The following is a 13346-nucleotide window of genomic DNA, read 5'->3' on the forward strand; positions in this document are numbered from 1 at the left end:
GTGATACCATAAGTGAAGGTGAGCGTGTGATGATATGTGTTGTATGACATTGATATTTCCGCTGCATGTTTGTTAAATGTTTAATTTATTAAAAGATTTGTCGTTGGTGACACCTTAGATTTTCGTGTAAAGCTTAATATATAAGTATCAGGGTTTAGGATGTTACATCCAACATGTGGCCTTTGTACGCAGGATAAGGTTGTTGTTGTATGTGCGTGTTTCCAAAATGTCTATAGCGCATTTTTCCTATTGCTTGTGCAACAAGGATCGTTGCTATTTTTTGCAATCTAATTTGTTTGATTATTTAATTTAATTTAATTTAAATCATGGAGATTTAAATTTGAATTCAAATAAAATAAAATCTTTTGTGGAACTGTTTAGGAGAAACAAATCCTAACCGAATCTCCATCATATTTGGATGAGATCACTGCCTAAATCCAAGGAGAAAAGCTCAGTTATATATATATATATATATATATATATATATATATATATATATATATATATATATTAAGACTCTTTCCATGCCTTTAAGACGAGGAGCTTGCATGGAATTTTGTGTTTTTAGGATTAGTATTTTTTGTGTTAAATGTACACCACTATTGCTTCATTCATATCATAAGACATAGTAGTTGGTTTGTTTAGTTGAGTTATTATTCTGATTGTTATTGAATCACTTGGGTTAGTGATTGAGAGAAAGTGAGAGAGGGGGAGATCTAAATAGAAAGACACTTGAGCATAATTAATAAGAGGGGCATTGAACAAGGGGTTTGTTCATCTAATACACTTTGTACTAATTCTATAAGAATAGTGAATTTCCTTTCTTCGGTAGAGTGTCCCCCAAATGTAGGTGTTGTTTACACTGAACTGGGTTAATAATTCTTGGTGTTCTTTATTGCTTTTACCTTCATTTTTTATTGATGTCATAATGTGTTTATTCTGTTATAACAAGTTGGACAAGTTGTCCCAGGAATCTGGTCCAACATCTATCCCCTGAGAAACATAATTTCACAAGCTATAGCCAAATCAGTTAGGGTTAGTGCAAAGATCTTGAACTTTACATCTCCATCGACATGATAGTAGTCAAGTCAATCATCCACATGCTCAACGTGTTCATTCGGATCTCAGGTCTCGTTATAACTCTGGATCTTCAGAGGCTTCTATAGTGATTTTAGATTGAGATGTCCAAGATGTGGGCAGCCAGAGCATTATTTTTCAATGGTTGGACGAGATCATATTCTCCATACCTTTCTCCCCTCATATGATAACAAACTTTAGGAGTAATATGGCTACATCATCTTCCTTCAGGATCAAGGGAAGGAGTACGATGCCTATATCATCAATGGATTGGAAATTTATGGACCTCTTAGGGGTCCCTCCTCGGCTCAAGGATGACAGTTTTCTGTGAAGCCACTTATTGAACACTTTTGTTCATCGAATTAACATTATGTAAGCTCTCTTTAATCCAAGTCAGCCTTTCTGCCAAGACTTGGGAGTTTTGCTGTTAAACCATCTGATACACATTGTTCAATATTGCATTGGCTCCTTAAACACCAAGATTAGTCTGCAAGATCTAAAAAATGGGGGTCGTTTATTGTTCGGACATTATTGGTAGTGGCGTAGGCCTGAATGAAGGTTTGCCTAGGTGGAACAATGATGTATATATGAGGAACAAAGGAAGTTGAGACGCTTCTTAATCCTTCCTAGGTTGGAAAGAATTTTGTTATAGAGGAAAGGAAGAAGCAACTATTAAGACTTGATCGCCCATCCCTTAAGAAGGAGGAGGAGGAGGATTCCTAGCCGCTACAACCACTGGATGATGGAGCGAGTATCTTTGGAAGCTACCATCGTTTGACGAATTTTATGGAAAAAAGTTTGACTATAAATTTAATGGACTTGATCAAGAGATGGAGAACCGTATTTCGATCAAAAGAGACCTTGATTTATATCGAAAGTAATTGGGTTGAAACGAGAAACTTTAGATTGTGGAGATTGTATAAATCAGAAGTCGATTCCCATAGACGATGCCAGTGATCCACTGTATAACTTGATGATGATCGGAGAGTGTGAATTCACGGTTTGTTGTGGTGGTGTAAGGCTTCTAATACAGTGGAGAGGAGGGTGGCCTACAAGATTAGGACTGCAAGGCTCAAGTCAGTAAGAGAGTGAGGAATAAAGTTTTAATGGGAAAAGATTTGAATACTTGATAAATGGCACAATATCCTCTTTAAATAGGAGAATTGGTTAGAAATTGAACGAGTGTGCGGGGGTATGAGGTGCGTCCATCCGTCAGATCGATATGGATGGCTAGGATATGATTAGCTGGAGAGCTTACATGTTTGGTGGATAAAAATCCCACTTGTCCTTAGCCGATTTCGCCTTTCACCACTATCAGACTTTCGTGCTTTTGGGCCTTGCGGGCAGTCCAAAATAGTATACCTGGAGGATTAATTTGAACAAAAAAATTGATACATTTAAGTAGTTCCAACTAAATAAAAGTAATAAAATATTTATAATGAGAATTAAATAAAATCACTTTTCATTAAAGACAAGGATACTCATACTAGTAGTTGCCAAAATAATGATGTTTATGGTTTATTTCTGGTATGGGGTGCACGAGTTGTGTTGGATAGGATTTGATATAACCCGTTCAAATTGTTGGTTGTGTTTATCGTTCAACCCGTAATCTTATGATCAAAACTGAACCAAACTAATTCACTCATATATGGGTTGGTTGGAGGGTTCACAAATCATGTTTTAAAAAAATAATATTTCCATAATGATAAAATCTTTTTTTAATTATAAAAAATTGCAATATAATTACACAGATTTCAACACTCAAATTAGATGAAACATGTGATATAATGTTTAAACAAATTCATCTATATGACATAACACTTAAAATAGTATAAAATTTCATAAAACACTTCATTTCCATAATACAAGTACATTGAAAATGATACAAAAGAAAATAAGAAACCACACTTAGTTTTAAAAAATGTAAACTCATTGGTCTAATAGTGATGGTGAATAATTTTTTTTTTTTGCAAAATTGTGGTTTGCAGTGACATATTAATTTTATATTTTCATTTTAAATAATAAAAAAAAATCACTAGTGTCACATTAACGGGTTAGGTCAACGAGTCCACGAGTTGGAAAACTTGAGATTTTATTCTACCACCCACACAATTATACCTGACACCCCTCTTGTAGCTATGCTTTTACCATTATATCCTCGATTAATTTTTTCAGTTTTTAAGAAGTTTTGTGATGTACCAAATTTTTATGTTAGAATATTGAATTTTTTACAAACTTTTAGTTATATGGTATTTGATATGAGTTTATACCGAAATTTTTATAAAGCCTACCAGATTTTATCGATTTTTATGAAGATTTTCCAGATATTTTTCGAAAAAATCAGTATAAACCCATCGATTTCGACAGTTTTTTTGGATTTTTAGATATTGTATGATGAAATACCAATTTTTTCAAAAAATCCGGTATAGGCCAATTGTTTTTAAAAACTACTCTTCAGAATTTTGGAAATGTTGGCCACAACTACCAAATTTTTCAAAAAAAAAACGGTAACCTAAACTAGATACCAGATATATTGAAAAAATTGATACATTCTAAATATTCCAAATTTTTTAAAACAATCGGTAGGAGGTGTTTTTTAATATGTTTCAGCTTTTAAAACTAAATCTTTGACATTTTTAACATAACAATATGACAATATTAACATATTTTATCATAAGTACCCGTACAGTCACAATTAACCCGATAAAATATATACATATAGTGGATAATATACTACAATATGAATACAAAACAAATTATGTTGACTTCCTAGCTCCGCCCAATGCCTTATATGTCTCGCATATGTTGTTTTCCCTGCTCTTGCACCTTTACCAAATTTTGTCTCCAACGGTCATTGACGGGGGAGGCAATGGACAATCAGGTTTCAACTTCACTTGAACCCAATGATTGTTGTTAATATAACCAACTACAATAAGTTTATATATACTCGCATACATAGATGCAGATACCACTAGTTGGAAGAAAGAGATGTTTAGGTTCTTGGACAATGAAACCAATATCATACTGTATCTAGAAGCAATAGGTTAACCCATATCATGGATCATCATCCATTTGTCATGATCATGAATACCCAAGCTAGATACTCGTAGCGAGCTCCTAACTTCAAAGACTGTGCCATAGAACACCTTGGAATACAACTGATTATTTTGATAAACTTCACCATCTAACTGCTTCTGAATCAAAGACCACGACTCTTCACTCCATCCAAGTAAAGTTATAATATCACGAAAATCATAATTTCCATCAGGCTCTACATCTACAATGTCTTCAATATAGTGATGTAAAAATACAATAAACTAAGATAGGTAAAGATGTCTATAAGACTTGCTAGACAGTTCTATTGCAGTTGGTTTTATACATGGTTTATTCGTCATCTGACTTACTTGTGAGGCATTAACATACTCCCGTTATGAAGGATCACGATGCACATCACTCTCTTGACCCTTTTTACTATTCTTATTTCCCCCTTTTGGCTTGTACTTCATTAGTGGTGGATATGGAAGTTATGGATGGATGTATTAGTTCCCAAAAAATTTCTTCATTATCCTCTAGCTAACTATATTCCATGTACTTAAGTACCTATTTAACTCTTCATGCTCTTCTTCTAAATCCAACGGTATTCCACTATCTTCTTGAGTGACTTCATGCTCTTCAATATTTAATTTCTTCCAAAACACATGAATGAATTCTAACGGAATATGGCCACCTTATATTTGAAGACCCACAAGTTCACACACACAAGGTAATCCATGTGTTGTTCTAATGAAGCAACCACATGCATCTTTGTCAAAACCAACAAATTTTACCCTTTCCAACTCCTTTGTGCAATCTAGAGTAAAATGGAGTGTTATGCTGGTACTCAATGTTGGCAATATTTTTTTGAAATACTATGACTGCACCTAGTTGAGAATTCAACATGATGTTCACAACATCCTAATTTTTTCACAAATCTTCCCACTAGTAGTCAACATGTTTTTGAGTCTCGAATGAGAAGACTCAACCCTAAAAAACAAAAATAGAAAAAGAAGTTATAAATTGATAAATAGTACTGTAATAAAATCAAAGTCACAAGGATGTAGATGTTCATTGTCGTGTTCCCTAAATGAGTGACTCTATTAGTCCATTAAAGAACAAACTTTTATTTATAGGGTGTCAACCATGTTTGGGGCACATAATGAACAAATAAAGGAAATTCAACACATACTACCTCAAAATGCTTCAAGTTGTCCACAAACTTAGATTCCCTATTGGAATACATGACTTTGTTCCATAGATTCATAACATGCTCTTACCTATTAGATTTGACATACTCCTTACACTTCATACTCAATTTTTTTTTAAATATGAAACACGCACAACATATGAATTGAGGATGGGAACACAACTTTCATGACATTCATCAATGCAAGTTCCAGATCTGTCACCACAACCTTTGGTAGAAACTTCTCAGATGCGAACAACTCCTTCAGCTTCTCTAGTTCCCATATGAATTTTTCGTCCCTTTCATGTTCCAAATAGGAAAATCCAACAAAAAAAGTCAATTTCGTTGATGTAACGCCAACAATTTTAAGTAGTGGGAGTCGATACTTGTTTGTTTTATATGTACAACAAAAAATAAACACAATATGAAATTTAATCAACACCTTCCCATAACCATATAAAAGAACAATTACCTTTTTTGGAACACAGTAGGTGTTTGTTTTGTATGTACAATAAAAAATCAACACCAAATGAAACATGTTGAACAACTTCACTAAATCAAGACATGTCCAAAAGATAACAACAATAACATTTAAATTGTCCCTGTTTCTTGTCCAATACATATATTTCTCATCATGAATTAAACTCAACAAATGTTGCATTTCAGTCAATGGACCTCTCTTGCCTCTATGTAGATCTTGCTTTATACACATGTGTAATACTCGACAAGTTTTTTGGATCTCTATCTTTCAAAGTAGCAACTTTGTACTTGGGAGCCATATTGTATTTTGTCATTTCATTCACAAATTTTCTTTTATTATGTTTTAAACAACCTAATGTATCATGAGCAACTAAATTCTTAGCTAGTTCATGATAGTGAATACCACACCTAACTTTCACCTTTCAACCACTACCACTTGGCACAGATCGCAATATAAATGGACATTTAACTTTCATACTAAAAAGTACATTGAGATGAATTCTTGTTCTTGTAGTTTCCTCCTCTCTCACAACCCATAGTCAATTTATCTTTCATCCATTTGAGCTTATTTATGTTATTAGAACGAACAATGATAACAATAATATCATGTTGTTTCCCAATAGATTATATCCATGCTAACATGTCAGTCTGGGAGGAAAATATCTGTCATTACAACATATAATGAATGAATGATTTATGCTAGAGATACCCAAGAACTATTAAATTTTGTACAAGATAAAAACAAAACATGCAAGTAAAGCATACTAGTACAACGTCAGTGGTGAAGAATTGAGTAAAATTTATAGAGGAATCATCCATCTCAGGAGCGCATAAGGACAACATGGTGAATTGAACTATCAATTTTTTTTATCCTAGATTAAAAATCTGGTATATCAGAATTTTCAAAAAATCCAGAAATTTCCTACATCTTTTAGGATATTTGGGAATTTTGTAGCTTATTATTAGATTTTTTAGACAAAAAAATAATGGATTTTTCCAAAAATATAGTATAAATGCATCAGTTTTTTAAAAATATGGTAAAAATGCATACCAGATTTTTAAAAATGCGGTAAAATTTTAAAGTTATAAACAATTTCAGTAAAATTGATACCAAATTTATTAGTACTACTACTATAGGATATTTCAAAAATTACTACTTATATAAGAGTGAATTATTTCGACAAATTGCAATTTTGAAATGAATAAATAATGAGAATTGCATTTTGGTCGATATAAAAATTAGGGGATGTCAGATACATTTTTAGGGGTGCCAAGACAAAATCTCGAAAAACTCAAATCTAATATCCAAATCAAAATTATAGAGGTTGTTGCGGGTTGAGTTGAATATATCCGTAAATAAATGAATTCAAATAATTTATGAGTTGATTTAATTAGGTTTGGCGAGTTCGCAAGTCGATCCGCATGAACACTCCTAGTTTATAGTCACACAAGTCAATCAACCAAAACACACGATCTCAAAATAAATTATAACTATAAAGTATTTGGATGAGATGGTTAATAATCACTTCCAACTTAATCCGGTGTTTTGAGTTCGAGGAATTAGTTGTTGCATGCAGGATACCTGATTTCTATTTTAAAAAATAAAAATAAATTGTAAAATGAAATGCATATTTTTTTTAGAAAAATAAACAAAAGCACATCCCATTTAAGACATATAAAATAATACAATCATAAATCGCAAATAACCACCTTATCCACAATAAATAAGTCATAATATCTGAAAATTAAACTAAAACACAATGCTTAAAGATAAGTGGTGGTCAATTAGAGTGATGACTTTTCTTTATCATAGAAATAAGTCATCTCACATTAATTTTTAATTACGTTTATATCAATTAAAATTAATCATATAACAAGAAATCTAATTAGTTATAGAGATGTTTGTGTAACTTTCATATAAGAATTGTTAATGTAAAATTACTAAATTAGTCACATTACAATTGCATAAACTAGCATTGACCTTGACGATGACACAATCACAATTCAAAACCTCAATAATGATGTTATTAACATTATTAAACTCTCCAAAAAAATGAAAAAGACCCATCTTAGCCACAACAAAGACGGAAACTTTGAGAAATCCCATGTGCTCCACTCAACTATCTTGATGATATACATTGCATAACATGCAACAATGAGTCTACAAACAGCAAAGAAAATTCAAACCATTCATTATTGATTTCTAAGACCAAATGCATGGTTGTTGCTAATTTGGTAACAACTCATTATTACAAACATTATTTTTGTACTTGTTCTTGTTTATATATACCACACTTTTATCTCTCTTCTTTCCTCACTCTCTCTCTCTCTTAACCCTCTTACTTACTTTCTTTCACCTGGCATTTGATTAGATTAGATTAGATTGAAGTTTAGATCTTTTAGTATTATGTGAAGAAAAAAACTGTATTGGGATGTGTGTTTCTAGATTTGGTCTTTGATTCCATTGGTTCTCTCATTTTTTGTTTGTTTTGGTTTTTTCAATAATGGGTTGTTATTATTATTCCATATTATGTGTTGTTTTGTTTTTATCCATTGGAAATTCTTTGGCTTCTTCAATTGAAGATCAAAAGAGAGATAAGATTAGTTGGTTACCAGGGCAACCAAAGAATGTTGGATTTGAGCAGTATTCAGGTTATGTGACTGTGAATGAACAGAATGGAAGAGCACTGTTTTACTGGTTGACTGAAGCTCCACTGAGCCGTGGACCCAATTTAAGGCCACTGGTTTTATGGCTTAATGGTGGTCCTGGTTGTTCTTCTATTGCTTATGGTGCTTCTGAAGAAATTGGCCCTTTTCATATTAAGTCTGATGGCAAATCACTTTACTTGAATCCTTATGCTTGGAACAACTGTAAGTCGAATTGCTGGATTCGGATTCAGCCCTTGTCGTTTTGATTCGTTTCGTGTTTGAAAAATAATTCATTTTACCTAATATTTATGCCTAATTATAATTTTGGATGTTGTTGCAGTGGCAAATATACTTTTTCTTGATTCTCCGGCTGGGGTTGGTTTTTCTTATTGTAATAAAACAGCAGATCTGTACACATTTGGTGACCAGAAAACAGGTAACTTAGTTTGTAACTATGAATCACCGACCCTGACACATAGACATCGACATCGAATAGACACTAATAAAATTTGAGAAAATGCAACAATTGAATATGACTGACTACATGTATCAGTGTCGTGTCTGTGATGCATAAGTTTGTAATGATCTGGGATCTGGTTTTGTTTTGACTTTGCAGCTGAGGATGCGTATGTTTTTCTTGTTAATTGGTTTGAAAGATTTCCTCAGTATAAACATAGAGATTTCTACATTGCCGGGGAAAGTTACGCAGGTGAATCTATGATAATTGATACACGAGTTTTCTACTTTGGTGCGTTGTACAATGAAGAATTATTCAGTTTGTTAAAAGTTATATGATTTTCAGGTCATTATGTTCCTCAATTGGCTCAACTTGTTTACCAGAGAAATAAGGGAATCAATAATCCAGTTATCAATTTTAAGGGATTTATGGTAAGATTGTTAGACACAACTAAGATCTCATGTTTCGGTTCAAGAAGAAAGCTACATAAATGCTTATCACAATTCTATGATTGTTGGCACAGGTTGGAAATGGTGTTACCGATGATTATCATGATTATGTTGGAACATTTGAGTACTGGTGGACGCATGGTTTAATTTCCGATTCCACGTATAAAATTCTAAGAATTGCATGTGACTTTGGATCATCTCAGCATCCATCAGTGCAATGTATGCAGGCTCTTAGACTCGCAGTTGCTGAGCAAGGAAACATTGATCCATATAGCATTTATACACCGCCTTGTAACAACACGTCGTCGCTTTCACGCAGCTTGAACGGTCGTTATGTAAGCCTCTCGATATGCTATCAACTCATTGAACTGGTTTATCTATTGTGAATGCATGCATTCAAATTGTGCTTAATTCATTTTGATCTTCTAAATCGAAACAGCCATGGATGTCAAGAGCGTATGATCCGTGTACCGAAAGGTATTCCAATTTGTATTTCAACCGTCCAGATGTTCAGAAGGCACTTCATGCTAATGTAACAGGGATTCCATATACATGGAAAACATGCAGGTATGCATGCTATTTAACATGTTCTATCGAGGTCTATAATTCTATCAAATTTTCGATTTTAAAATGTTATTATTTTATTTCTTGACAGTGATATTGTTGGGAATTTTTGGACCGATTCGCCTTTGTCTATGCTTCCGATATATCACGAACTTATCAATGCTAGTCTACGAATATGGGTATTCAGGTACCGAACGAATACATTTTTGGTTCAAAGTTTAGACCAAATACACGTATCTAGTTAAATCAAATCGTATATAAATGAAATCGTATTCTGTAATCTAGAATTAGAATGCTTCTTGACTCTGTATTTTGTCTGCAGTGGAGACACTGATGCTGTAGTTCCACTAACCGCCACTCGATATTCTATAGACGCGTTGAAGCTTCCAACCGTCGTAAATTGGTATCCTTGGTATAACAGTGGCAAGGTTGGTGGATGGAGCCAAGTTTATAAAGGGCTCACGTTCGTGACAGTACGAGGCGCTGGGCACGAGGTTCCTCTTCATAAGCCTCGCGAAGCGTTTATTCTTTTTAGATCATTCTTGGAGAACAAGTACATGCCATCATCATCAAGTTAATCAGATGCATTATTTGTTGTTCTTCTTCACTTCAAGTATAGAACCGAATAACTTGGATAATCATATATATACATACATGGAACAGCAGGCTGAGACAGAATAAGGAATGCATTCCTCATGAGTTCCATCTTGAATCTCTGCCTGGAAATTAGAGTTGATAAATGCACCAATAGCAATAGTTGCTCTTCTGTTTTTATTTGTTATTTGAAAAATGTGATTATTTTATGGAAGTGTTATTCTTTATATAGTTTTCACCATGCAAGATTAATGTGATATCTTGTGTAAAAATCTCTTCTCATAAATGAAAAGTACAAATTTTACATGGGTTTGTTTGAAATATCTTAAAAACTCTTTTTTAGTTTTTAAAAATTTAAAATTTAAAAATTTGTTTGAATATAATATTTTACAAAAGTGTTTTTAAAAAGTCTTTTCTATTTTTCAGTTTTTAAAAGCAAAAAAGTGAAACAGTTTAATTGTGTTTTGCTTCTTACTTTTTAGTTTTTAATATTATAAAACTTGAAGAAAAAACATAAAAAATTATAATTTTCATTAATAGCATTAATGTAATTTTAATAATTTTTATATTTTAAAAATAAAATAGAAAAACGTATTTGAAAGAGTATGTTATTTCTTTTATTTATGCTCTTTTTATGTATAAGTAACCTTTTAAATATGTTTATTTATTTTACTTAATTTTTTTTGTGTTTCTTAATTACTTTCACTATATATATTTTTTTCTATTAAACGTGGAATCCCATTTTTACTTGTTTTTTTCTTATTATTATTACAAACAAGTGTTATGTGATTTGTAAAATTAAAAATTGATTTAACCCAATTATTTGTATTCGACCAAATATCAATTAATTTTCTCAAGTTTGTAATATTTTATACAATAAAATAGATTTTAAAAATAAATGATAAAATATGCATTTTTATTCTCTTCTTAAAATACTATTAAAAGATTAGATTATCAAAAAAGTTTTTTCATTTTCATATTTTCAAAACAGTTTTTAAAAATTAGTTTATCAAACAAATTTTTTGTTAATTTTCTTCTTAAAAATAATTTTTTAAAATAGATTTGAAAAACAAATTTTAAAAACTAAAATTGAAAAGTGTTTCAAACAAACCCTTAGTGTTCACTTTTTTTTGGTGAGATATTACTGCATACAGTATCCTAATTCACTTGTATAGATTTGTCTGTCTGATATCTCAAATCATTCAATTTAGTTCTTGAGATCCAATTAAAGTTGGTATATCAGTTTGAATTCATGATCCCTATAGAAGTTGATATCTTTAGTTGGCAAAAGAAACACATGACAGGGGAAGAAAACGAGATCGTCTTAAGGAACAACCTTGATCTTCCAGAGAAAATAAGAGAGATAGCTTATGTCATTATAGTTAGTTAATTTTCTATTTAGTTAGTTAGAAAGTGGTTTCCTAGTAATGCAATTACCTAGTGTAGTTAGTTGGTTATGATGCACACTCACTAGTTATGACCAGGAATTATCCTCTTTGTATATATACATTGTTCTTTTTTTATCAATGTAAGAGAGAATCATTGATCTCACTCATTTGTTCAAGCTCAAGTTTATGAGCTTCTTGAATTTCTATTTCCTAATATGGTATTAGATGCAACTACTCTTTTTTTTTGTAAAATAATGTTGCATTTGATTCACATATTTCAGTTCCAATAACTTCTGATCCTTCAACAGATTTTATTAATCCTGTTACTCATGATGACCAACCATCTGCTCCATCAGACATTCCTTGTGTATCATCAAGAGTAATACATCAATCTTCACATCTTAAAAATTATGCACGTGCACACCAAATTAGTCTTCTAGTACCTATCTTATTTCCACTTTTATTTTATATTTTAATTTATCTCCTTTTCAGTGTCGTTTTAGCCTCTCTATAACCACTCATGATGAACCTAAGTTATATAATGAAGCATGCAAATTTGAAGGTTAGAATAAAGCTATGATAACTGAGATTAATGCTTCTGACAAAACGAATATTTAGGAACTAGTTGATCTTTCATCTAATGTTAAACCAATAAAATGCAAATGGGTGTATAAAATCAAACACAAATCAAATGGGATCATATAGAGATTCAAGACAATATTAGTTTCTAAAATCTATAACCAGATATAACGACTGGACCACTTAGATACTTATTCATCAATCATTAAATCCACCACAATTATACTTGTTTTAGCTCTAGCATCCATTCACAATTGACATTTACATCAACTTGATGTAACCAATGCATTATTGCATGGTGAATTACACGAAAATATCTACATGATTGTTCTACTTGGTGTCCAAACTTCAAAACCAAATCAAATTTTCAAGTTGATTAATGGGCGGTTTGTTTCACCTTTTTTTTTAAATAACTTACTCCAATTTTTCCCGAACATTTATTCATCAAAGCATTTGCATTATAGCTCAGTCAGTTATTCATTAGTTCATTAAAAGTTAAAATTCCGTCAACTTTCATTCCGTTTTTTAAAAAAAGTCATTTTTTTGCATTTCATACATCTTCATCGTATCATGCATCTTTTTTAGTCAATCCAAAGTCATCAGAATAAAATTTTGGTTCTACAGGAAGACCGGTAAAAGCGATTCAACATGTGAACTCCAATGGATCCTGATCCTCTCTAAAGTTTAGAGAGTCTTAGCTACTGCAACATGTGAACTCCAATGGATCCTATATTTGTTGCGTGGTCTGTAAGTTATGAAAGAGAGTAAGTGTGAAAGTTAGTTTAACCATGTCTGTCTGAGTGACTAGAGTTTTGTATAAGCATATGGGTAGTTCTTGAACTACTAAGGAAAAGTAAAGCACATATTAAACCTCTGGAAACCCTCTC

At 32.0% G+C, this 13346-nt stretch overlaps 1 protein-coding gene across 1 annotated transcript; it reads left to right on the forward strand.

Annotated features, from left to right (window-relative positions):
* Window positions 1-7798: 7798 nt before the first annotated feature.
* On the forward strand, window positions 7799-10798 carry LOC127097983 (serine carboxypeptidase-like 27). Its single transcript, XM_051036477.1, has 8 exons — window positions 7799-8650; window positions 8769-8864; window positions 9045-9137; window positions 9231-9316; window positions 9409-9669; window positions 9774-9901; window positions 9990-10085; window positions 10221-10798. The coding sequence occupies exons 1-8, from the start codon at window positions 8284-8286 to the stop codon at window positions 10474-10476; spliced, it is 1383 nt and encodes a 460-aa protein (XP_050892434.1). The 5' UTR covers window positions 7799-8283; the 3' UTR covers window positions 10477-10798.
* Window positions 10799-13346: the final 2548 nt, after the last annotated feature.

This window comes from Lathyrus oleraceus, chromosome 6, assembly GCF_024323335.1.
Source record: "Lathyrus oleraceus cultivar Zhongwan6 chromosome 6, CAAS_Psat_ZW6_1.0, whole genome shotgun sequence".
In the NCBI taxonomy this organism is placed as follows: Eukaryota; Viridiplantae; Streptophyta; class Magnoliopsida; order Fabales; family Fabaceae; genus Lathyrus; species Lathyrus oleraceus.

Excerpts from the sequence above, each read along its gene's own strand:
- LOC127097983 (XM_051036477.1), top strand. The coding sequence starts at position 8,284 with ATGGGTTGTTATTATTATTCCATATTATGTGTTGTTTTGTTTTTATCC. Across the intron at positions 8,865-9,044 it reads ATTTGGTGACCAGAAAACAG|CTGAGGATGCGTATGTTTTT; the intron begins GTAACTTAGTTT and ends TTGACTTTGCAG. Across the intron at positions 9,138-9,230 it reads TGCCGGGGAAAGTTACGCAG|GTCATTATGTTCCTCAATTG; the intron begins GTGAATCTATGA and ends TATGATTTTCAG.